The sequence below is a fragment of the Mustela putorius genome, unplaced genomic scaffold (genome assembly GCF_011764305.1).
Source record: "Mustela putorius furo isolate JIRA1106 unplaced genomic scaffold, ASM1176430v1.1 tig00001075_pilon_pilon_pilon, whole genome shotgun sequence".
NCBI classification, from domain to species: Eukaryota; Metazoa; Chordata; class Mammalia; order Carnivora; family Mustelidae; genus Mustela; species Mustela putorius.
The window spans coordinates 3,976,863-4,004,144 of NW_025421560.1; the positions used below are offsets into that span (position 1 = coordinate 3,976,863).

At 41.2% G+C, this 27,282-nt stretch overlaps 1 protein-coding gene and 1 non-coding gene across 2 annotated transcripts; both read right to left on the reverse strand.

The window, feature by feature from the left end:
* Window positions 1–8,484: 8,484 nt before the first annotated feature.
* TOMM20 (translocase of outer mitochondrial membrane 20) lies at window positions 8,485–25,988 on the reverse strand. The gene is made up of 5 exons (XM_045087266.1): window positions 25,659–25,988; window positions 20,484–20,530; window positions 18,325–18,406; window positions 13,745–13,887; window positions 8,485–9,725 (listed from the first exon to the last, which is right to left on the reverse strand). The coding sequence occupies exons 1-5, from the start codon at window positions 25,777–25,779 to the stop codon at window positions 9,681–9,683; spliced, it is 438 nt and encodes a 145-aa protein (XP_044943201.1). The 5' UTR covers window positions 25,780–25,988; the 3' UTR covers window positions 8,485–9,680.
* Window positions 25,134–25,267, reverse strand: LOC123393920. Its single transcript, XR_006608758.1, has one exon. It is a non-coding gene; the product is annotated as a small nucleolar RNA SNORA14 (small nucleolar RNA).
* Window positions 25,989–27,282: the final 1,294 nt, after the last annotated feature.

Here is a 27,282-nt window from a genome sequence, read left to right on the forward strand (position 1 = left end):
AGGCTTCTCTGATGATCTTTCAACCTAAAGGTAAAAATCAGTGACGGAATGGCCCATTTTGTCTATCCAGAGATCCTTGGCAGTAAGCATAGTGCCTGGCTCACAGCACAGGGCACATAATGTGAGACAACAAAATCATAGCTAGAGAGGTAAGGGCCTATGGGGGAAGTTTGCTCCATAGGATCTAAGCCTGTGTGCTTCTGTGTGTTTGAAGAGGGAGGAGGAAATCTGAGGAATAAACTCCAACTTTATTCTCCAACTTTATTTTACAATAAAGTTGGAGAATAAGCCACATCTGATTATAGGGGCCGTGGATGCCATACAAGGGAGGGACAAGCCTCAGAGCAATTCCTGAGGCAGCAGATCAGATCAGAGCACAGGAGGCCACAGAGCAACTGGAGGCAAAGGTCCTAAGAGACCGGCAGTGAGGCCAGAGAGAAACGGAATGGATCAGACCCCTAGTAAGAATAGGAGGGGCAAGGTTTGGTCATCGATGGAATGTGGTGAGTGTAACAGCCAAGTGGAGGGAGGCACAGAAGGTGCATGTTTAAGGGGAAAAAGTCAATTCTGTGCATGTCATGTGAGGTGCCTGTAGACATCCATGTGACACCGAGCAAGCAGGAACCCATATCCACCTGGGCCTGGGGTGGGGGCCTGGGGGGACAACATCAAGGCCAGGTGCCGTTGAAGCCAGACAACATGAAATCACCCAGGAAGAATGGAAAAATTAGAGAGCAATTCTAAATGAAACAGAGTTTAGGAGAGGAGCAAGTTCTAGCGGAGGTTCCACTCCCTGCCAGGAGCCGCAGCTCCCAGCCCCAGCCACTAGACCGCTCTAGCCCAGGTTCATCCCAGCCCTCTCAATCTAGCCTTTCCAACACTCTGGCCCTGTTACCTGGTCCTGTCTGTGACAGCAGCTTCGGAAATCATGGCATGGTCCCCTGAAGCATTATATTTGAGTAATTTGGGAGGAGGCAAAAATATTATGTTAGACCATGCAAAGTTATAAAGCAGAAAACAAAAAAAACTCTCATTTTTTAAAACCAGTAAGACATCATTTCAATACTGTTTTGGGCTTTCAACTCCTCAGGCTGTGTATTCTCTCAAGAAATAAGCATCCACCCTGTGTACAACTTGAATTATATAATAGCCGTCTTGTTTCCTCATTATGTCTCTCGGGTTTGGTGGAAAAGTACCTACATTCTTAAAAAAAAAAAAATAGACGGACATTTACCCTTTCCCTCAAATAGATAACCAAGTACAGTGCTAAGTTACCCTTAAGTCAAACCCTAAATCCCATAATCAACTAATCTTCAACAAAGGTGCCAAGAACACACAAAGAGGAAAGACAGTCTTCAAAAAATGTGTCCAGTCAACTAGATATCCACATGTAAAAGGATGAAACTGAACCCATACCATATACAAAAGTCAACTCAAAATGGGTTAAAGACTTAAACATAACACCTGCAACCATACAACTCCTAGAAGGAAACACAGGGGAAAAGGTCCTTGACATAAGTCTTAGTAATAATTTTTTTTTAATTTGACACCAAAAGGTTAACAAAAAGGAAAAACAAGTGGGACCACACCAAACTAAAAAGCTTATGCAAAGTAGACGATCAACAACAACAACAACAAATTCAACCTACTCAACGGAAGATATGTGCATATAAAATAAGCAATAAGAGGTTAATATGCCAAATAAAGGATTTACACAATCCAACACTCCCAAAACTTATAATGTGATTAAAAATGAGCAGAGGACCCGAACAGAAGACATTTTTTCAAATAAGACATTTCCCCAACAGACACATGCAGAGGCTCAACATCATTCATGATCAGAGAAATGAAATCAAAACCACAATGAGAGATCATCTCACACCTGTGAGAATGGCTAAAATCAGTAAAGCAAGAAGTAACAAGTGTTGGCAAGGATGTGGGGAAAAGGGAACACTCTTGCACTGTTGGTGGGAGTGAAAATTGGTGCAGCCACCGCAGAAAACAGTGTGAAGGTTCCTCAGAATGTTAAAAATAGTACTACCATAAGACCCAATAATTTCACTGTTGAGTATTTACCCAAAGAAAATGAAATCACTAATTGAGGAAGACGTATGCATTTCTCTGGTCCACTGCAGTTTTATTTATAATAGCCAAGATACAGAGGCAAAGTAAGTGTACATCCATAGATGAATGGATGAAAAGTAGTATATACACACAACAGAATCTTAGACATAAAACGAATGAGATCTTGCCATATGTGACCACAGAGATGGACCTAGAGGATATCACGCTACGTGAAATAAGTTGTACAGAGAAAGACAAATACGATGATTTCACTTTTATATGGAATCTAAAAAACCAAATGAACAAATGAAAAACAGAAACGGACTCATCAATACAGAGAACAAACGGGTGGTGGCCATAGGGGAGGCGGGTGGCAGGATGGGTGAAACAGGGGAAGGGGATTAAGAGGTACAAACTTCCAATTATAAAGTAAGTCAGGGGGATCAAAAGTATAGCAGAGGGAACACAAGCAATACTGTAATAATGTTGTATGGTAACTACACTTGCAATGGTGAGCATTGCACAATGTGTAGAATTACTGAATCATCATGTTATATATCTGAAACTAATAATGCTGTATGTCAATTATGCTTCCATTAAAAAACGAAAACAGCAAAAAAGAAATTTACAAAACTGAAACTTGAAAAAGAATTCTGGTTTCAGAATGTTGTATGGAAAACTGTGAAGGTGAAATTCAGAATTCTGAAAGCCAAGGTATTAAATATTTTCATGTTTATAGTGAAATCATAAACAGAGGGGACCACATTGAACTAAAAAGAAATCATCAACAAAGTGAAAAGACAACCAATACAATGAAAGAAAATACTTGAGAATATCTGATAAGGGGTAACATGAAAAAAATATGAGGAATGCCTACAACTCAATAGCAAAAATCATCATAATCATCTAATCTTAAAATGGTCAAAGGACCCAAATAGACATTTTCTTCCGAGGACATACAAATGGCCAGCAAGCGCTCAACATCACTAATCCTCCAGGAAATGTGGATCACGCTTGCCTTGGCAGCACATACACTAAACAACAGTATCCCCTCACCCTGACCGAACAGACCAAAGTCAAAAGGGAGGTGCTGGAGAGGACATGGAGAAAGGGAGCCCACTGTAAAGTGGTGTAGCCACTCTGGAAAACAGTATGGAAAGGTCTCAAAAATTGAAAAAAGAGAACTACCAGCTGATCCAACGATCCCACTTCTGGGTATGTATCAGGCAGAAGTGAAGTCAGGATCTCAATGAGCACTCTCCAGTTCATGACAACATTGTTCACAAGACAGGAGAAGTTAAATGTCTGTCCATGGATAAAATGGAAATCCAGCCTTAAAAAAGGAAATTCTGCCACTTCGGGCATCGATGGACCTAGAGGATATCATTATGCTAAGTCAAAAAAGCCAGAAACAAAAAGACAGATACTGTTATCTCGCTTATAGATGGAATCTAAACAAATCAAACTCAATGGAAAGAGAATGGTGGTTGCCAGGGTAAGTGGGGAGATGCTAACTAAGGATACAGACGTTCGGTTACGAGGGAGTTCTGGACATCTGATGTACAGCATGGGGACCACAGTACCGAATTAGGTGAGGTGAGAGATGTTAATTAGCCTGATGGTAGTGTGTACTTCATATCCACATACACTGAAACACAGCATCATATATCTTAAATGCACAAAACTTGAATTTATAAATCACCCTTCAATAAAGATGGGCGGGAAATCCTGAAACTTCCATTTCCCAAGCAACACTTGGCAGGTCTCTTAAGCTGTGGAAGGGGAGATTGTAAGGAGTGAAATGAATCCGTTCTAAAGCCCAGGAAAGGTTTGTGTCATCCATTAGGTGTGTTAGCGAACATCAAAAAGCACAATGAGGGGCGCCTGGGTGGCTCAGTGGGTTAAAGCCTCTGCTTCTGGCTTGGGTCATGGTCCCAGGGTCCTGGGATAGAGCCCCACATCAGGCTCTCTGCTCAGCGGGGAGCCTGCTTCATCCTCTCTCTCTCTCTCTCTGCCTACTTGTGAGCTCTGTCAAATAAATAAAATCTTAAAAAAAAAAAAAAAGCACAATGAGATGCAGAGGTGGAGAGCAATGGCCTATGGCCTGGTATGGGGTGCTCACTCTAAGGTAAGAGGCGAAAGCTACTTTTCCTGAGGAGCTAACAAATGCCACTAACGCTAATCCAAGCTGGGTCTTGCTAGCGGAGTCCTAACTAGAGCGGAAGCTTTTGAAAATTACCATAGGGCTCTATAAAAGCGGTATATTGATGTAACCGGTTTATAAAATAGTCTCTAAACCACAAAGTTGTCCTCTTCAAATGCTGAGTAGGGTGAGCAGGAGCAGGCACAATGGAACACTGTCCGGAGGTCACCAAGGAAGCTGTCTAACCTGTCCAGGGATTCCTCTCATGTGCTGTTCTGAGTGAAGGGAAACAGGTGCTGGTTTTAGAACTTCCAAATTTACCCACTCTACAGAGGTACAGACTAAAAAGGGCGCTCAGTTCAGTCTATCTACTTCCTCAGGCAACAAGGGAAAAGGCAGGGCCTTGGGAATTTTAAGATCTCAGTGAAGTTCCAGTGGGATCTGGTTGTTCTCCCTGAATGAACAGATCGCATGTGGGCACTTTACACACAGAGGCCCCGCTGGACACCGGGTTCATCTCTGTCAGGTCAAGGTCCAGCTTAACCACAGGCTCACTTCAACCAGTTCTCCTCCCCCCACCCCTCGGTTCTGTACCCCTATGACTGCAAAGTATTCAATTGCTCTATCAATGCCTGTGGAAATTAAGAAAGGATTTAGCACCTTTGCAATCTCCTGGACTGTTTCCAGAACACAGCTGAATGCAGCTGTTAAAAGGAAAAAATTACATATATAAAAATGTCCTGGACACCCTGTATCTAAAAAAGGAGAAAAACCTATTCTATTCGTCCAAAGACACAAATATGAAATAAAAATTTTAAAACTCACAACTAAAATGCTTAGGAAATGTAATTTCTACTTAACTGATACGTCCAGTTGATAGGCTGTTTACAGAAAAAGTATTAAAACACATTTAAATGGGAGCGCCTGGGTGGCTCAGTGGGTTAAAGCCTCTGCCTTCAGCCTAGGTCATGATCCCAGGGTCCTGGGATCGAGCCCCGCGTCAGGCTCTCTGCTCAGCGGGGAGCCTGCCTCCTCCTCCTCTCTCTCTGCCTACTTGTGATCTCTGTCTGTCAAGTAAATAAATAAAATCTTAAAGAAAAAAAAATAATAAAAAATAAAACACATTTAAATGGACTGGCCTATCTTGAAAATGAATTCTGGTAACTGATGGTCTTTATGCTTCAGATCATTAGCATGAGTGAAACTAGGTGTTCTTAATCACATTGTACTTACACATCTCATTTTTACTTTTATTTATTTATTTTAAAGATTTTATTTATTTATTTGACAGAGATTACAAGTAGGTGGAGAAGCAGGCAGAGAGAGAAAGGAGAAGCAGGCTCCCTACTGAGCAGAGATCCCAATGCAGGGCTCTATCCCAGGACCCTGGGATCATAACCTGAGCTGAAGGCAGAGGCTTTAACCTACTGAGCCACCCAGGCACCCCACACATCTCATTTTTTAAAAATATTTTATTTATTCATTTGAGAGAGAGAGCACAAGCAGAGGGGCAGAGGGAGAGGGAGAAGCATGTTCCTTTCTGAGCTGGGAGCCTGACACGGGTCTCAATCCCAGGACCTAGAGATCATGACCTGAGCCAAAAACACACTTAACCATCTGTGTAGGTGCCCCTGCACATCTCATTTTTAAAGAGTACAGTGCTAAAGTACACCACCTGTGACATTAACATGGCTGCTATCCTATAACAATTTCCTGTTTTTATACCACCTTTGAAGAGTTCACTTAAAAACAAAAGTATCTTGGGAGCACCTTGGTGGCTTACTTGGCTAAGCATCTGACTCTTGATTTTGGCTCAGGTCACCATCTCAGGGTTGTTAGATACAGCCCATTGGTCCTGGAGTCTGCTTGAGATTCCCTGCCTGTGCCCCCTCCCCCTGCTTACACGCTTTCTCCAAAAATAAATTAACCTTTTAAAAAATATATTTTGAGGGGCACCCGGGTGGCTCGGTTTTTAAGCATCTGCCTTTGGCTCAGATATCCAGCTTCATCCTGCTCAGCGGGAAGCCTACTTCTCCCTCTCCCCCTGCTTGTGTTCCCTCTCGCTGTCAAATAAATAAAATCTTAAAAAAATGTATTTTATAAATATGTATGTGTGTGTGTGTATATATATATATGTGTGTGTGTGTATATATATATATATATATCCATTTTGATTTAAAAAAAAAAATACTGATAATATGCTCCTGCCTCAGACCTACTGCCCAGCAATGTTTTAACTCCTTCTAGGAACCTGCTTAGGTTGGGAACCCACTACTATGAAGAGTCCTCACCTACTGACAGGAAAGCACGGGCTCTTCACCTGTGATCTGTCAATCCCATGTCAAGAGCACATGTGCGCTGTCCTGGGAGAAGCTGCACAAATGCCAACATTCTCCGAGGGATATGAACCGAAAAACAGGTGCCACCGCCAGGAATCAAATTGAGAATTCACTTTTGTAAATATAGACTTAACAAAAATTTTCTCCAAGTCCTTTAATATTTAAACAGTTGAGGTACAAGCAATAAAACTGTTTATTTTTATGTTACAAGAAAGAAAATTTTGTGAAACATTTGCATGATATACTAATTTTCTCAAAATCTTTCCTATAATATTTCATTAATACTCTGGTCCATAGGGCGCCTGGGTGGCTCAGTGGGTTAAGCCACTGCCTTCAGCTCAGGTCATGATCTCAGGGTCCTGGGATCGAGTCCCGTATCGGGCTCTCTACTCAGCAGGGAGCCTGCTTCCCTCTCTCTCTACTTGTGATCTCTGTTAAATAAATAAATAAAATCTTTAAAAAAAAAAAAATACTCTGGTCCGTAAGTTCATTCAACAAGGTCAGAAAAGCAAGCAGAAAGATGGTAAAAACTATCAACCATATTAAGGGATAAGAGGACTCAAACATCCGCTGACTGCCTACTAAGCCTGCTGTACTAGGTTTTTATGTACTTTACATAAATTCAATGTGAATGTAAATGCTAGTTATCTAAGAACAGGACAGCACGGACACAGCCAGGTAGGCCCGTTTTCAGTGCACTTTCACCTCATGTACAAACTGTGGAATCAGATAGCTCCTTCCCAGGGAAGCACACTAACCATGCACTAATACATATTTCCATTCCCAAAGACTTTCAAGTCCCTGGAAGCTGCACACAGGTGGCGCATGTGCAACGTGCACACGGGCACATTCAGGTGGTCGTCACTCTAATTAAACCTGGGTTGAGCACCATTTGCCCAACATCATCCCTACTGCCTGGTTCCATCACCCTGTAAAACTTGAGACAGGAAACCGTGTTCTGTATTACGGGCCTGAGAGAAAACCTTGTTTGGACTTTTTTTTTTAACCAAACTATTACCTTTCAGAAGTGGCAACTAATTTCAAAGCACAAAAGTTGTCATTTAAATAAGAAAATGACTGCATAATCAGCTCCTTTGGGCAGACAGCTTAGCCTATTCAACAGGCTTTAGGATCGAAGCTGATTATCTTTCAGAAAAGTCAGTGCTACCCAGCTTAAACTACACTACAATTCTCAAGGGCATACAGCCCCCGTGAAATCCTCTCCCAAATCTAAGTGGACTGCTCATTCCTCCAGCTCATCCTTGGCTTCTCTAGGTCCGTTCCTGCCTTGCCACGGGGTCTGCCCCTTGCTCTTTTCGCCCCCTATGTTCTCACTCTGACCTATACACTGAATGCCTCTGATCTGAAGACTCTCATCTGGCTGAGGGGAGTACAAGATGAAGACTGTTTCCCAGCTATGTGACCAATGACCACGACACTGCTTTGGATTTGGGATTTATGAGTGAAAATGACTAATCAGCATGTTTGCACTGCTCACATCCCTTTTCCCAGATAAGAGTAGGCAGGATGCCATCAAAAAATTTTTTAAAAATTCAAAAAAAAAATTAAAAACCATACTGTTTAAGGGTACAGGAACACAAACTTGGAAGGTACACAAGGAAGAATCCTTAAATGTCTGCGTTACATAGTTTAATGTTCTAATTTTCTAGATGAGATAAGTTCAGAGATGTAATGTGACCTGCCAAAGGCTATGCAAGCTGTCCAGAAGCAAAAACTTAGAACTATACTTCAAACTCTTTCCTCTACCCCAATCACAACAAAAACCCAATGCTAAGGTTAAGGAAAATTTGTAAACAAATTAAGTAAAAGACTTAAGTACATAGGAAAAGTCTGCAGGATCGCTCCAGATTTTGAGATAGAATAAAGGCAAAGTGTATGTACAGAGAGGAATTGTTACTCAGTTCAACAGATGACAAGTAAGTACCAAAGATCTTTATTCTCAGACCTAATGTTCAACCTGTGACTGCAGATAACATGTCACTATTTCGAGAACACCTTCATTCTTTCCAAGTCTTCAGCCATAAGGTTATACCTTATTCTCATCATAACAAGATAAATGAATGAGATTGAAAGAGGATTAAGGAGATACACTGAAGATAAAAGCAAAGGGGAACAAACATTTTACAAGTTTATCATCCCAGTTACCCTAAAGATTAAGTTTCAGATTTACAAGAGTAATGACAACCGCATGATTTCAGTGAAAACCAACACAAGTTAGATCTTTAAAAAAAAGGGGTGGGGGTGGGAGAATCAGTTCAGAAATACTAAGTCAGGCAAGCATGCAAACTTCAGAGTATAAAAAATGCAAGGCCTGGTTGTCCAAACAAATATATCCCTCAGAAGAAGGTGGTTTTAAAGATGCTTAACAGAAACAAATGAATTAAAAGCTGAAAGGGACATTTCTCTGAATTAGCAGACCAATTCCCTCATTTTTTAAGTGAGGAAAGAGGGTAGACAGTAATTAGAGAGGCTCACATGGCTAGATAAAGGATGTACATAGATTGAATTCCCGGTGCTATTTACTACATACATCTAAAATACGATAAATATCCAGAACACATTAAGCCCACCAATTAAAATGACAAATACACGGGGAGGAGGTGAATTAATACAGCACAGCAGCACTTCTCACATCATATTTAGAGATTAAAAGGAAAAAAATAATCTCTCAAAGATTTTAATGCTCAGTTTTGATAGACTCCATCCAATTCTTTAATGTAGAGCAAATGTACGAGCTTAAAAAAAACGTGCATTCTTCAGCTTTCTCCTATACTTTTTCGGCCTATCTTTCAAAACTAAGCACTGAGTATTTTTAACCTAAGTAATGTGATGTTATATGTACACTTTAATTGCACGTTTCAGGAATAAAATCCATGATATTTTGGTAACTCAGTGTATTTATATAATGAAAAGCTTTCTATCAAAATACACTTTTCACTGGGAAAAATAAATAAAACAGATGAATGGATCTACACAAAGTAAAAATTAACTTTGGTAGATTTCAGTGTAGGACAGTCCGTAACAAGCCTATTTGCCCTTTTTCCCCCAGAGCTGCTCATCTTCCAACTTAAGATTTTAAAAATATTTTTAATTGAGATTATGTTGACATGTTCTCATTCCACATCATCTTCAGCCAAGCTCTGAGCACTTACAATTCTCTGAAAGAGAAAAAAAAAAATTTTTTTTAATTTTTAGTAGAAGTCCTTTGTAGAAGGCAAGAATATCCAATGGAAAAAGACAGTCTCTTCAATAAATGGTGTTGGGGAAACAGTACAGCCACATGGAAAAGAATGAAACGGGACCACTTCCTTACATCATAACCGAAAATAAACTCAAACTGGATTTAATATCTAAATGTGAGACCTGATACCATAAACTCCTAAGCAGTAATCTTCCTGGACAATGGCCTTAACAACATTTTCTAGGTGTGTCTCCTCAGGCAAGGGAAACAAAAGCAAAAATAAACTACTGGAACTACATCAAAGTAATAAGCTTTTATGTGACAAAGTAAACCAAAAAGATGATAAGGCAACCTACTGAGCTAGAAGACATCTGTACATGATATATCTAATGAGGGGTTAATATCCAAAATATAGGGACGCCTGGGTGGCTCAGTGGGTTAAGGCCTCTGTCTTCAGCTCAGGTCATGATCTCAGAGTCCGGGGATCGAGCCCCGCATCGGGCTCTCTGCTCAGCAGGGCGCCTGCCCCCCCCCCCCGCCTGCCTCTCTGCCTATTTATGATCTCTGTCCGTCAAATAAATAAACTCTTTTAAAAAAGAAATCCAAAATATAGGAAGAACTCATACAACTCAACAGGAGGGGGAAAAAAAACCCCTAATAATCCAATTAAAAATGGGCAGAGGACCTAAACATACATTTTCCCAACAGACAGATGCAAGGATGCTCAACACCATTAATCATCAAGGAAATGCAAATACAAAACCTCAATGAGATATCGCCTCACACAGTGTCAGAATGCCCCAAATCAGGAAGACAAGAAGTAACAGATGTTGGCAAGGATGTGGAGAAAAAGGAACTATCATGCGCTGCTGGTGGGACTGTAAACTGGTACAGCCACTGTGGAAATCAGCTGGAAGGTTCCTCAAAACATTAAAAAATGGGAATACTGTATGACCCAGTAATTCCACTGCTGGTTATTTACCCAAGGAAAATGAAAACAGGGTGCATGGGTGGCTCATTCAGTTAAATCATCTGCCTTCGGCTGAGGTCATGATTCCCCGGGGCTCCCTGCTCAGAAGGAAACCTGCTTCTCCCTCTCCCTTTGCCACCCAGTCATACTTGGTCTCTCTCAAGTAAAATTTAAAAAAAAAAAAAAGAAAAGAAAAGAGAGATGCCTGGGGTGGCTCATCTTATTAAGCCACTGCCTTCCACTCAGGTCTTGATCTCAGGATCCTGGGATCAGAGTCCAACATCAGGTGCTCTTCTCACATGAAGTCTGCTTCCCCCACTCCTTCTGCCCCTCCCTCCTAGCTCATGCGCGCGCGCACGCGTTCTCTCTCTCTCTGATAAATGAAGAAATCTTTAAAAAAAAGAAAAGAAAATGAAAATACTAATTCAGAATGATGTATGCACCTCTAGATTTACTGCAGCATTATCTGTAAGAGCCAAGATATGGAAGCAACATTAGTGTCTATCAATGGATGAATGGACAAAGAAGTGGTAACCATATACAGTGGACTATTATTCAGCCATAAAAAAATGAGATCTTGCTATCTGCAACACGGATGGACCTAGAGGATATTATGCTAAGTGTTATTTCACTAAGATAAATACCAGCTGATTTCACTTATATGTGGAATCTAAAAACCAACAAATGGGGCGCCTAGGTGGCTCAGTGGGTTAAGTCTCTGCCTTCAGCTCAGGTCCTGGGATCGAAGCCCAAATTGGGCCCTCTGCTCGGCGGGGAGCCTGCTTCCCCCTCCTCTCTCTCTCTCCGCCTGCCTCTCTGCCTACTTGTGATCTCTCTGTCAAATAAATAAAATATTTTAAACAAATAAATAAATAAATTACCAACAAATGAACAAACAAAAGGAGAAAAAGATCTCTAAATATGAACTGGTGGTTGCTGGAATGAAGTGGGTGGGAGTAAAATTAAGTGAAGGGGAGTGACAGGTCCTGGCTTTCTGTTACATAAGGATTAAAAGTACAGCACAGGAAATACAATCAGAGATCACATAATACTGCTATATAGTGAGACAGACAGCAGTCACATTTATGGCAAGCAGACCATAACGTACAGACCTGTCAAATCAGTAAGTTGTACGCCTGAAACTAATGTAACATTGTGTGTCGTCAATACTTCAATTAAAAAAAAATTTTAAGAGGGAAAAAAATAGTATGTCCTTTGTATTCAAAGAATACAAAACTTGCTAAGGTTTACCCATTCTGAGATTTCAATATTTAACATCTCTAAACACTGTTATCAAAGAAAATAATGATCACACTACTGTCAGTCCCATCTCAAAATCTAAGAAGGAATAATGTTTTACATGTTACTCAATTATATAACTAAAACCAAAAAGAATTCAAGATATCTTTTCACTTTCATATAAATTAAGAGTACTGGTCATTCTATTCTCCAAACATTTCCCCTTTTGGCCTGAAAATGCTCAGTCATCATAGGACAGTAATTCCAAAATTAGCATTTGAAAATATTTCCAAATAACATGAGTTAACTGAGTAAAGGAGGTCATTTTTATAAAGAGGAGTTCAGGTTTCATCCTGAACTCATCCACATTTCAAAAGACCTCACACCCTCAGGTTCATCTTCCAAAAGCACTATGCTATGTTGCCTTTCCAAGAGCAGGTAACATTAAACAGAGGATTCTGATTTAGATAGACTAGGAACCACATTAGTCTAAATAAAAAGGGTTAAGACCAATCTTTGGTTTTTTCAACCCTTTCCCTTAAATCTCTGGGGCCTTTGTTTTCTTTCCAGTCCCTTTTCAAACTGAGTAAAGATCAGTATGAGGAATTAACCAATCTTAAATCACACCAACTGTGGAAATTCACACACGAGTAAACAAACTATTCCAAAAAAATAAATTCATTTCGATTTTTTGAAAAAAAAAAAAAAAAACTAAAAATGAACAGAATGCATCTTAATTCTTAATTATATATAATCTTTTATATATAAGAGTGCAGTCAAATAACTCCAAGCCCAAAGCCCATCTTGGCAAAAACAGAGGCACTGGGGCTTTTCAGACAAGTGAAGTCAGAGGATATACAACAATCCTTTAAGATCTAATTATAGGCTATGTCATCTCAGCCCCTATGCCCTCTGCCAGGCAACATAACTGAATTCATGGGCTCACAAAAGTCGACAGAAAGCTAGTTTCAGAAAGTAGCTGAGAGTGGCCCGAATTCTGGTGAATACCAAGGCCTAAGATTTCAGAATATGCGACGTACTTCCTAATGCACACATAGGACACAATGACCAGATCTTAGTATCGCTCACTCCAATACTGTTAGGGAAGAAAAATTTCAAGCACTGCTATCTCCAATTCTACTTTGTTTCCAAGAACGGGTTTCAAATTTCATCATGTTCGGGATGGCTGGGTGGCTCAGTGGGTTAAGCAGCTGCCTTAGGCTCAGGTCATGATGCCAGGGTCCTGGGATCGAGTCCCGCATCGGGCTCCTTTCTCAGCAGAGAGCCTGCTCCTCTCTCTGTCTCTGCCTGCCACTCTGCCTGTGGGCACTCTCTCTCTCTCTGACAAATAAATAAATAAAAATCTTAAAAATTTTTTTTATCATGTTCACTAATTTTTAAATGCTAATGTCGTTAAAACATTTACTTCTCAACAACTATCATATGATCTCCCTGATATGAGGAAGTGGTGATGCAACATGGGGCCTTAAGTGGGTCGAAGAAGAATCAATGAAACAAGATGGAATTGGGAGGGAGACAAACCATAAGTGACTCTTAATCTCACAAAACAAACTGAGGGTTGGGGGGGGGTGGGAGAAGGGGGTGGGATTATGGACATTGGGGAGGGTGTGTTCTTTGGTGAGTGCTATGAAGTGTCTAAACCTGGTGATTCACAGATCTGTACCCCTGGGGATAAAAATGTATGTTTATAAAAAATAAAAAATTAAAAAAAAAAAACATTTACTTCTCAGATTCTACTCACTTTTACTAACATTTCAAATCCTTACCTGACTAATTGTTGGAAGCTTGGTCAGAAGCATCTGGAACACTGGTGGTGGGAGAGTCTGCTGTAACACTTGCAGCAACTGCTGTGGCTGTCCACACACAGCAATTGCATTTGTCAGATGGTCTACACCTTTCTCATATTCCCCTGAAAGGGTTACATAAAAATAACATGTGACTTGAAAAGCCTTTGCCTTTGTCAAAAATTCACCTCTAGATCCTCCACTGTATCTCCAAGTGATACTGACCAAAAACATCCCACAAGTAAAAACTTGGAAATAATGTACAGTTCATGTACCTGAGTGTTATGAAAGCATTAACAAAAATGAATCTGATCACAGGTACTGATATAAAAGTGTCTTCAAAACACATACAAAAAGGGAGAAATTAAAGTGCAGAAGTGTCCAGGTATATATTACCATTTACAGACTTAAGAGTATTTCTGAAAAATTATATAAGAAATTGCTTGGGACGCCTGGGTGGCTCAGTTGGTTGGACGACTGCCTTCGGCTCAGGTCATGATCCTGGAGTCCTGGGATCGGGTCCCGCATCGGGCTCCCAGCTCCATGGGGAGTCTGCTTCTCTCTCTGACCTCCTCGTTCATGCTCTCTCTCACTGTCTCTCTCTCAAGTAAATAAATAAAATCTTTAAAAAAAAAAAAAAGAAAGAAAGAAATTGCTAACTTGGGCACTTGGGTGGCTCAGTCAATTAAGCGTCTGCCTTCAGCCCAGATCACAATCTCGGTCCCGGGATCAAGTCCCACATAAGGTCTGTGCTCACTGGGGAGGCTGCTTCTCCCTCTGCCTGCCTGCCGCTCCCCCTGCTTCTGCTCACGGCAAGTGCTCTCTCTCCCTCAAATAAATAATATCTTTTTTAAAAATAAATAAATAAATAAATAAATAACTTGCTAACTGTGGAACACTACCCTTCTGAGAAGAACTGGAAGACTGGGGACTGAGGTGGAAAGGAGGCCCAAATTCACTTTAGATTAATTCTTTTTACTATTTTGAATGTTATCAGATGGAATTTCAAAAAAGTAAATTTATCCTACAGTGGACATATTACTTTTGAAAGAAAAATGATTACATAAAACACAAACTGAGCAAATTTTAATTATGTCAAAAAATAATTTCTTCATCTTTCTGGGTTGGTGAACACATCGAGGTACTAAGAGGGTGGTGCATCCAGACACAGTGGAAGATGCTCACCCCAACACCTTGCCCTATACGATAAACCAGTCAACAGTTTTCTGACCCTAAGAACGTGAGTAAGTAAGGGACTGCAGAACGGCACATGAAGCAGAGGAACAGCCGGCTGCAACATTTCCCTTGAGAAAAGCTAAGGACTGAGGTATTCAAACTGAAAAAAGCAGAACTCTACAGAGCATTAAAAATGGAAAATACAAAAGACTTAGATCTTCTGCATGGGCTTGGACTTGCACTGGGGGATACAATGGCTCCATGGACTTGGAAATTAAGATGCCACTTGGCCACTGAATCCTCATATCACTGAATTTACAGGCAATACAGGGGATCACAACTCTGTTGCCTGGGGATATTAATTCCAATTATTAAATGGAAACAGAGCTGCTACTGGACTGTTGTGTGTAGAACACAGGATCCTGAGACACCTCTTAATATTTCTAAATACACTGGAAGCAGTTAATGTACCACCACAGCAACTCAATTCAGTTTCCTCTCTGCACATGCAGACTTGAGCCTGTTACCATCATCCTGAGATGAGATCTGCCTCAGTTAATTATGCTTATGGAAGAATTATGCTTATGGAAGACCCTTAGATGGAGGAGACCACCAAGCAATGAGGTTCACTGCCTAAATCACTATGCCTTCACAAGACTTACTTTTATGTTGACCTTTTCCCTAATTTTAACCACCTGAGTCTTTAACATCAGGTTCATTTGGTAGTTTCCACCAGAAGAAAGGCAACTTGGCAGAGTTAAGTAACCCTCTGGACAGTGCTAAGCTACAGTGTGAAACATGAGCTTGGGAAAAAGAGTAACTGCTGCCTGTCCTTCCCTGGCCTTCTTCCCAGCTACCATGAGTTACTGTCCTCAATCTGGAACTGACAGCTCAAGTCAACAGATGGCCACAATGCATAGATCTCCAAGACAATCCAAACAGAAGTTATTATGAGTGTACTTTTTTCTTTCTACTTTTTTTTTTAAAGATTTTATTTATTTGACAGACAGAGATAACAAATAGAGAGGCAGGCAGAGAGAGAGGAGGAAACAGGCTCCCCGCCAAGCAGAGAGCCCAATATGGGCCTCGATCCCAGGACCCTGAGATCATGACCTGAGCTGAAGGCAGAGGCTTTAACCCACTGAGCCACCCGAGTGCCCCGAATGTACTTTTTTCTAATATGTTTGACTGTGAGTAAAATAATTTAATATAGCAATTCTAGGGGCAGCTAGGTGGCTCAGCAGAAGCATCTGCCCGGGGTTCTGGGATCAAGTTCCACACTGGGCTCCCTGCTCAGCATGGAGTGTGCTTCTCCCTCTCCCACTGCCCTGTCTGCTCTCTCTCTGTCAAATAAATAATCTTTTTATTTAAAAAATAAATTAATTATATAAAACAGTGTTTCTATTTTGGAAGATAGAAAATTGTGACAGTATCAAATAGACCTCTTTATTTAGGAGCATGAACAAAGTATTTTGAGACTGTTTGCATGAAATGAAATACAGCCTATACCTTAGATATCCCTATACATGCAGATTTTTCTTTTCAAATACTACAGTAACAGAGTCTCTCAAAAGAGCTCTATGAAGATATAAGTGCTTTACTATTACCCCTGATTAAATTTCATGGATTTCTTATTGTAATAGGTTAAACAAGCCAAAATTATTTCCCAGTAACACACCTGCATTTTTATTTATATATATTATCAGCCTAATATGCCATCTAAATAAGATAATTATTTCCTAACTGCTTTTCCTACAGAAAAAAGCAAAGCAAAGCAATTACTGGGAAGGGGGAGACACGACAAAAAGTTTAACGTGTCATTACCACCTCAAACCTTTAATCTTTTCCATAAAAACAAATAGAAGGGGTGCCTGGGTGGCTCAGTGGGTTAAAACCTCTGCCTTCAGCTCAGGTCGTGATCTCAGGGTGCTGGGATCGAGCCCCACGTCAGCGGGGCTGAATGCTTCAGCGAGAAGCCTGCTTCCTCCTCTTTCTCTCTGCCTGCCTCTCTGCCTACTTGTGATCTCTGTCTGTTGAATAAATAAAGTCTTAAAAAAAAAAAATAAAATAAAAATTAAAAAAAAATTTTAAAAAATCACAAATAACCTCCACCATGTAGTTCCATACTATCTAAATCTATGATACAACAATGAGCATTAAGAAAAACTTGATGCCTCATACCATTTTTATTAATGCTAGCAAATACGTCAAAGCTACTTCTGAAATAAAAGCTAATTTGGGGGCACCTGGGTGGCACAGTTGGTTAAACATGAGACTCTAGATTTCAGCTCAGGTTGTGGTCTCAGGGTCCTGTGATGGAGCCTGATGTCTCTGAACTGGGGTGTGGAGCCTGCTTTAAGATTTTATCTCTCCCTCTGCCCCTTCCCCTAACCCCAGTTCCCTGCATGTAACATTCTGTCTCAATAAATAAATAGAAATCATAAAAAAAAATAAAATAAAAAGCTAATTTGTCACTAAAAATTTTTCAAATACATTTAAGACTCTACTGAATTATAGTTCTCAAATTTGTCAATTTCATCATTTTAACTTCATAATAGTCATGTTTCTAAAAAAAAATAATAATAATAATAAATAAAAATTAAGAAAAAATAAATAGGGGTGCCTGGGTGGCTCAGTGGGTTAAGCCTCTGCCTTCGGCTCAGGTCATGATCTCAGGGTCCTGGGATCGAGCCCCACATGGGGCTCTCTGCTCAGCAGGGAGCCTGCTTTCCTCCCTCTCTGCCTGCCTCTCTGCCTACTTGTGATCTCTCTCTCTCTGTGCCAAATAAATAAATAAAATATTAAAAATATACATATATCTTTTTAAAATAAATAAATAAATAAATAGAAAAGAACTCTTAACCCTTCATTAAATATGTAAAGCACATAGCCTAAACTCTAGATCAGATTCAGATCACTGGCTGGCCATGAACTCACTGTGACCTTGACAGGTAAATTAACATTCTCTGGGACTAGTCAGAGACTTCTTATAAATATTGGAAAAGACTTGAAGGTTAGATGAAGAAGTTGAGAAAGTATATGCCTATATCACATTCCTTCAATTACTATTTACATATTACGTTATGACTATATTCTCTAAACTGCTAAAAAATAACCTCATTCGTAAAAATTACTTATATTCTTTGTATCATGTATCAAACAAACCTAAAACTCAAAACATATTGTGGACAATGACAACCCACAAGAAATATTTTTCTAGAGCCAGTCTTAAATAAAATCATTTTCCCGTGACTAAATGACTTATCTTGAAATATTTAATAACTTTCTTAAAAGCTGCTACACCATACCCAAAAAAGCCCCTTATCACCATAAATTTATATTTACTGTAAAGAATTCCAATTTCCTAGTCTAAATTAATGACTTACCTTGGGCTAGCAACTCTTCCCCAAGTTGTATTTCTTCAAGGAAGAATTTCTGAACAGCTTCAGCATCTTTAAGGTCAGGTAACTGTTTGGAAATAAAATATTTAATAACTGATACCAAAATTATGCTGGGCCACATAAAATATACATAGAAAATCATGCCACTAAAAAAGACAACAAAAACTGAATAACTCGTAATAAAAAATGACAGAAAGAAATTTATTCTTCAATACTTACAAGCATTAGTTTAATCTACATTTATCTACATTTAAATGAATATAAGAAAAAAATACATATTGATCAAACTGATAGTAGAACAGTTCTCAAAAGCTATATATCAAACCTAATATAAAAAATGAAGAATTATCTCTATCATAAAATATGCACTTTACTATTTATACTATTTTCACTGCTATTTCTATAGCTTTTTATGTAACTATAATTTTTTTTTTTATTAAAGAGTTTATTTATTTGACAGAGAGAGAGAGATTACAAGTAGTCAGAGAGGCCAGCAGAAGGAGAGGGAGAAGCAGGCTCCCTGCTGAGCAGAGAGCCCCATGTGGGGCTCAATCCCAGGACCCTGAGATCATGACCTGAACTGAAGGTAGAGGCTTAACCCACTGAGCCACCCAGGCGCTCTTCAACTTTCTTCTGATCCACATTATTTTGTATAGATTTTACATTCATCTAAAAGACTATTTTTAAATGGTAACAGAATATTCCACTGAGAAATATATGACTGCTTAATCGTGATCTGTTTGTTGTTGCACATGAGCTACTTCTAATGTTTTTGCTATTACAAAGCAGCTTTACTTAAATAGTTGGCATTCCTTGTTTTTGTTTTGTAATTTGTTACATATTACCAGACTATGGTAATATATAATGCCATCAGCTATATGACTTATTAAAAAATATAAACCTACTACAGGGACACCTAGGTGGCTCAGTGGGCTAAGCTGCTGCCTTTGGCTCAGGTCATGATCCCGGGGTCCTGGGATCAAGTCCCGCATCGGGCAAGGTCCTTGCTTGGCAGGGAGCCTGCTTCTCTCTGCCTGCCTGCACTCACTCTCTCTCTCTGACAAATAAATAAATAAAATCTTGTAGATATAGTATATATATATATATATATACACACACACTATTAAGAAATCCTATTCTATTTAAAAACCTAGACTTCTGTTAATGGAAGTTTTTGGTTCCTGATTAGTATTATATACACTCTTATTACCAACACAGATGAAAAATTTAAACTTATGAAAGTAAAGGCATCTTTCATCAACTACCAGAGCACAGACAAGAATTTTATTATTCCTGATCTAAAAATACAAACTGATGCATGTCTGTATTTACCTTCCCATGTCCTTAGAAAGAAAAGTCTACTGAAACACTAAGAACATATACTTCGGAAAGGTAGTTTATTAATTACATGACTGTTTCAAAATAACAACATGTATCATTTTCTGATTTAATTTTTCTTTGCCTCAACTTACTTTAAAAAGAACCACTACTGATCCTGTAAGTCCTGAGAATCCAGACAATAAAACTTATTTTAGTAAAAAAAGAAAAGCTGTATGTGTAATGATTAACATTTACTTACACATGTCACAGAACATTTTTTTTTAATCAAGCAGAGAAACCTATGTAGTCATTAAAAACAATCATGAACACAGGATCTATAAAAAGAAAAAAAAATATTTTTATCTATGTGTACATGTAACATCAAGGTAAAAAATCTGCCATATGGTAGGATTATGGATCAGTGGGTATGAACAATCCTATGTAACCTTTGAAATAAATAGCAGGTGGTTCTTTTAAAAGAAGCCGAAGGAAGGAAAATTAATTTTTTATTGTATTGTTTTGAAGCAGCTGAGAAAGCTTGAACCGTTTGGTAGAATTGTCTTCTGGAGACTAGCAGCTTATTTCCCTTTAAATATTGCTCATGTAGTAAGTTGTCTTCTATTTGGGCCAATAAAGGGAAAATAATGATGGACCAATCTACAGCTAAACTAACCAACCAAAAAAAAAAAAAAAGCTCAAGTTATTTTTTTAAAACAGAAAATGTCTGGTATCAACTAGCTTTCTCAAAAGACATTTGAAGTGGATTTTAAAATCATTATTTCTATAACATTTATAAATACAGTATTACAAAAAAAAAAGATTACCTTGCAAAGTCCGGCTCTCTCCTTGGCAAGCTTTTGTTTCTTTCTTCCTGCAAGAAATGGAGTATTGTCATTTTACCACTATTAAAATGGGTATCAAAGAAGTCAAACTGCTGTAGCAGTCATTCATTCTATTTATAAAACATCCCAGAAGGGTCAGCATTCTGGTCAATGAGCTACATACAATATAGTATTTCTGGGCAAGAGCTTTTTCCTTCCTTCTGGTGCACCAAGATCAGCAATTTTGTAGATGGAGACAGTTCTAACAGGTGATTAACTGCCCCAAGCAGAGCAAGCCCCGCCCACCCAAAAGCTACACAAGACCTGAAACACAACCAAGATTAAACCACTGCTGTTAGAAAGCTTTATTATTGAAATATAACAGATTCAACCTTTACTGAATGTTGAAAGCTATTAGACATTCCTAGATGAGGGGGAAAAAAAAAGTGGGTAGGAGGACAGTATTCAGAAACACACTGCAAAATTCTTAACTACTGCTGGCTGGTTAAGAAAAAACCCTCTGCCTACACTCTCTAAACTGTTTAAATTTTTGGTCTTGTTTTTTATTCGAAAAAGCAACACTACGTATCTCAGAAGTAGGAGATGTTTAAAATCTTAAAACCCTTAAGCCAAAATAAAGGGCACCAACAATGTTTTAAATTGCTATATGAGCACCTGCGTGGCTCTGTCAGTTTAAGCTTCTGACTCTAGGGTTTTGGCTCAGGTCACAATCTCAGGTCACAGGATGGCCTGTGCCCAGCTCTACACTCAGTGCAGTCTGCTTTCCCCTTTCCCTCCACCTCTACTCCCCCCCACCCACAGGCTGAGGGTTTATCGCTCAAATAAATAAAATCTTTGAAAATTTTTTCAATAAATAGCTACTTAATGATATACTTACTCTATATGAAAGGGTGTTAGCACAAGGGTTGTATAAGCTTGGTTAGTGTCAGCTCTTCTTAGTGTCAGAGTGACTGTGGGCAAGTTACCTGTACCTCGCTTTCCTCATATGTAAAATTGACCTAAAAACAGGTACATGCTTCATAGAGTTGTTGTGCATGTAAAGTATTTTTTAACAGTGTCAGGCTTATCATGTGCCATCTGAGTTGGTAAAGAACCACCTCCTCAGTAAGCATCTGGTACTGAGACAGTGCACTACCAGCAACTTCGCTAAGGAGCTGTGCTATATGCTAAATACCTAAAATAAGTTTATTCCCTAGTCACTAAAAAAGTATCAGTGACATGGAGACTGTGGCATAGCTATGAAAGGTTAAGGCTCTAACACTTACTATCTTGGTGAACTCTGGCAAATAAATCTCTTAAAACTCCCTTAGGGCACGTTTAACTTTACCACTGTGAGACACAAAGGCTTCAAAAAATGTCCTTTGAAAACCTTTAAGTGTTCTACAGGTCCAAGTCTCAATCAATGCATGACTAAAGAGACCTGTTTGCCTACCACAGTGAGGTGGGTTAATTTATTGTGGTTAAACACAATAGATAACAAGTTTTCTTCTCTTATGCAACTAACAAACTGGGTTTAACCACACCCACACCTCTTGCCAACTCTAGCCGCCAAAACACCTCAAGTGCTACAACTTTAAGGCTTAAATACAATTTTAGCAGTTTCAACAACAAAAAATACGTTAAATAAGCTGATCTTACATATAAATTTTTAGACACCTATTTTTCTAACAAACTACCTTTCCTAGGTATTCATCTTCGGGCAACTATCTGTAGGAAAACTGAACCATAACATTCTACCCTCTATTTCTTCAAGGGCTTCCTCTTGGCTAAGAGGAAAGCCAAGTATTTCAGAAAATACTGAATGCTACCCTACCACATTAACTAATACTGAGTATCACTAGAAAGAGACTACTCAGACTAGAAGAAGCAGCGGACATGAAGACGAACACTGAGATGTTAGGTCGGGTAAGCACCCAGAAAGTCTTGGATGCCAGACACTATTCTAAAAGTTAATTTGCTTACTCGATCCTCACAGTAGCACTAAAACAAGTACTATCATGACCTCCATTTTACAGACGACAACACTTACTAAGGTCACAACCTGTAAGTGGTAGAGAGGCAGTTCAAAGCCAAGCAGCTCCATTTACGATGACCCGCGATCAGACATGACTCTCTACTGCCACCGCATGCTGTAGAGAGGCTGAGGGGGCAGACAATACCGACCCTGTCTTTGGCCTTCCAGCTTCTTGCCCACGTGCGGCAGATGACCTCTCTTGGGGCTCTATGTGCCAGGTCCCTTGAAGATTCCTACACATACCTTAGAGAGGCCCAAGACCACACAACTGGGGGAGGCTTTCTTTCGTCTCCCATGAATCTGTGAGAGGGAAGTCTCTCCGTCCTGAGGCACAGATAGTACCACAGTATCTAATAAAAGGTTAGCTGTCATTTAGGTGCACAGAAATCCTTTGATCCTGCAACAGTGCTCTTCCGCTAGTGCCCTAAGACTAGAAAAATCTGTGGGCTAAGGTCTGGACTCTGTACCTGTGTACCTGTGCAGCTGGATCATCATCTGCCCAGTCCTCCGTGAGTAAGTTACGCTGCATGAACCTGTCAACTGCATAGAGTCACCTGCTCCCGGTCTCAAAGTGCCTTCTCAGTTTGGGAAATACTTCACTATCCCTCTGTTATCTTCTAACAGAAGCGAAGGCATTCCCATAAAACCAAAAGGCACCTCAGAAGTGAACATGGAAAGTTTGTGGAATAAACAGAGAAATACAGTTTGCTAAGCCAGATTTACGGAAAATGACAAAAAAATAATGAAACCCAACAGACAGAAACTTAGTTGTCATTACTATTCAATCTTACAGTTTTTTTTAATACGGTGGAGAGCGATTGTTTTTGATTGTTTGACTGATACAATTACCAGATTTTAAGACTGACTGGGTGCTTCAGATTTCTAAATTTGTAAATTTAAGTTTGGTATTCTAGCTTTAGTTTCACAAGACAATTTACTTGTTACCTTATCAGTGTATTATACTATCTCTGTGATAAAGGGAAAGATGGTTAACAGACTGAAACATGAAACATCAGAGTTACGCATTCAATGAGTAAAATGAAGACTTGACTCAGTATTTACTAGAAATCAGTCCCAAGTGCTACTGTGTAAACCTAACAAGTGGAAAAAGACTTTGTCAACTTTCAAAAATATACATAAGGATGAACTGACAGAATTACTCTGAACGTAAGTTTTGCTTCCTAAAGAAAACATCAAATAATTATATTCATAGACAATCTTTAGCATCCATCAATTACCATCTGCCAGGGACTGTACTAAAACTCCCTATGTGTAAGTATAACATTTTACAAAAAAGGGAAACGAAAGCTTTAAGTCGCTCACCCAGGTTACTCAGCTAATCATTCAAGCCAGACCACTGAGATCTTAAGGCCACCGATAAAGCTAGAAAAAAAATCCATGGATTAAAGAGAATGGAAAGGGATTTTTAAAATACTCTCTCAGTGTTTAAAATGACAGCTTTTATGATTTCTTCAACCGAAAAATTAGCTCTCTCAAGATTTCTAACAGGATTTCCAAAGGAAAAAAGGATTAATCCAATTCTTTCCTGAGCTCTCTAGCCATACCACACCACCAGTCCTCCGACTATTTTGAAACTACCAGAAAACGATCTGAACTTCCAGCTATGCTTTACAGCTGGCATTTACGGAGGGGCTAGCTCTCCGTCAGAAATGGTGGAGGGCACTTCAAACAGCTCAATCTTCACAAAAATAACCAGAGGCAGGTGACATTACCTGATTTTACAAGCTAAGAAAAATTAGATTCAGAAAGTCTAATATTATGCAGCTGATCTATAACTAACCTGGGCCTAGAAAACTCAGTATCTGAATCCAAAATAGCTTTCTTTCCATTAGTCTATAAAATAAATTCCCCGTATCCCTTCCTTCCTATAACTAGAATAAGATGTCATATTCCAGATGGTGTAAGGTACCTATACCCCCAAACGGGTAGGTCACTAGCCACGTGGGGCTCAAAACTTGGAATGATCTACTATTACTTCATTAAATGGTAAGTATTCATTAGGATAATCACACCTTCATACGTTCTGGGCTTTAATAACTTATGTATCAATTTTACTATATTTATTTATTTTTTTTTAAAGATTTTATTTATTTATTTGACAGAGAGAAATCACAAGCAGTCGGAGAGGCAGGCAGAGAGAGAGGAGGAAGCAGGCTCCCTGCTGAGCAGAGCCCCATGCGGGACTCGATCTCAGCACCCTGAGATCATGACCTGAGCCAAAGGCAGCGGCTTAACCCACTGAGCCACCCAGGCGCCCTTAAATTTTTTAAAGAACGTGCACAAGTAGGGGATGGGGGAAAAGGGGGAGGGAAGCAGAGTCCCCGCCGGGCAGGGAGTCCCGGCGGCCTCGAACTCACGACCCTGATCTCGTGACCTGAGCTGAAACCAAGAGTCGGATGCTCAACCAAATGAGGCACCGGATGCCCCTGCATTTTAATTTTAGGAATCATTTTGACTGAGCAACCTAGATGGGTACAAACACACTTATCGCAGCAGGCTGTTTGCTCTTCCGCTGCTGCGAGTAGGGCGGCCTCCGAAACTCAAAAATCACGACGGTCTGGGGGGCACGATCTCGCTCGCGGGAACAGCTCTTAGAAAGATGTCGCAGGTATGAAATAAGACTGAGCCACCGCAGGAGCGCAGCCCTTTGGACTCCCTGCAGTCTCTGTAGCATTCGCTCATATCCTGGAAGCGTGCGCAGGGAGGCCACCAAGAGGGTTTAGGAATGCAGCAGCGACACCGCGCACTGGCGGGCCTGGTTTCGAGCACAAATCCGTAAACACGCGACTTTCGAGTGAGGAACACGGGTTTAAACAGGTGAACGGCTAAAAGAGCCCCCGCCCCCCAACAAACGCACACCTAAATCCCGAACCAAACAGAGCGCGTTCACGACGGGGCGCGGCGGGGTAAAGACACGACGGGAAGAACAGTCCTCCAAAATGGAGGGAACCCTGCAGGGCACCAGCGGCGGGAGCTGCACTGGGAGCGCCGCCGTCTTACGGCCGGGTGGGCCGCGGCCGCCGGGGCCCCCCACACCCCCACGGCCCCGCGAGTGGCAGCCGGGGGCAGGCGCGCGGAGGGGCGGCGGTCGCTGGCGCCCGGGGCCGAGGGGACGCACTCACTTTCTCGAAGCCTGTTCTTGAAGTTGGGGTCACTCCGCCTCTTGCGGTCGAAGTAGATGCAGTACCCGATGAAGAGAGCCCCGCAGACGCCGGCGGCGATGGCGCTGTTCCGGCCCACCATCTTCCCACGGCCCAGAGGCAGGAGCGAGCGCGGCGGCGGCGGGGCCGGCGAAGAAGCTGTTGGCCGGGAAGCCGCGGACCACGCCGCTGCGACCGGACGCTCGCCCCGAGAGACGCGGAAAGGCCGAGCGCACGCACTTCCGGCCCCAGCCGCAAGGTCCTCCCGCACGTCCGCGGCTGTGCCTGAGCGGCGGAGTCCGCGCCGCTTTTGCGCCTGCGCCGTTTCTGCGCCTGCGCAGGGGGTGTAGGCGCGGCCGCCCAGGAGCCTCGGGTGGGTAGTGAGTTGGCGTCGGGCTGTGCGGCTTGTCTCGCACTTCCTCAGAAGCCGCTGAGCGTGACGTAGCGAAGGTGTCGCGTGGACGTCGTGCACAGGCTCGGAAGACTTGCTCCTGGACGTCCTTGCTTGTGTCGCACAAAGATGGCAGGGGCCGACGACACGTGCATCCTCCTCCTCTTGTGTAATGGAGGCAGCCCGTGGCTCCACGAACTGAACGGAATCTGCTTTTGAGGTTCATTCACAGCTGTGCGGCGGCAACGTAATCCAGCGACTCGCTGCCAGAGAGGCTTACAATATAGTTTCCTGAGGGGCGGGAGGAAACTGAGCTGCGCGATTCCTGGAGAAATAACGGATAAGAGAAAGTGAAAACATGAGTTGTCTTACAGTCGCTGGAAACGTGCGGGGTGGTTTGAATGTAAAGGACAGCGGCACATGGGTGGCTCAGTCGGCTAAGGGCGTCCGCCTTCCGCTAAGGTCATGATCCCGGGGTCCTGGGACGGAGACCAGCACGGGGCTTCCTGCCCTGGGAGAAGTCTGCTGCTCCCTCAGTTGCTTCCCCCTGCTCATGCTTGCGCTCGCTCTCGGTGAAATAAATAAAGTCTTTTATAAAAAGTAAGTAAATTAAAAAGACAAAACCTTGGTCAGACTACAAATTGAGAGGGGTAAGAGAAGGCACATACAAGGCAGTGTAATGAAAGTGGCCGCCTCTGTCACCAGTCTTAGGGAGGGATCCTCTCTAACCCTTGGAGCAACAGCAATGGCTCTTACTCATGGTGAATCCCGCTTTGTGCTGAGTCGCCTCATGGGGGCTGGCCGGGCCAGGAAGACCCAACAGTGTGGTTAGAGGGTTGGGGCTTTTGATCCGTGTGATATCCCTGGAGAGGAAGGGGATTGGAGGGAAGGAGAGAGGGAGATGGAGTTGAATTTCATGGCCTGCATAATGAAACCCAAATAAAAACTCAGGACCCAGAAGCGGGTGCGTCTTCCAGGTTGGCAATACTCTGTGTAGTGTGCCATGTGCAAGGAGGGTGAGGTGTTATGACCACTGGGAGGTGACAACAGAAGCTTCAAGTGTGGGACACTCCCAGACCTCTCCCTATGCGTCTTTCCCTATGGCTGGTTTGGTTTGTATTTTATTTTATTTTGCCATAGTAAAATTGTAATCCTAAGTGTAACATGTTCCTGGGGTACCTGACCGACTCAGTCAGAGGAATGTGCAACTGGATC

Bases quoted from the DNA above. Each gene is read 5' to 3' on its own strand.
- TOMM20 (XM_045087266.1), bottom strand. From the start codon at position 25,779: ATGGTGGGCCGGAACAGCGCCATCGCCGCCGGCGTCTGCGGGGCTCTC. The intron at 18,407-20,483 runs GTAATCTTTTTT...ATTTCCAAACAG, and splicing joins AGAGAGCCGGACTTTGCAAG to TTACCTGACCTTAAAGATGC. The intron at 9,726-13,744 runs GTAAGGATTTGA...TTTCTCTTTCAG, and splicing joins AGCTTCCAACAATTAGTCAG to AGAATTGTAAGTGCTCAGAG.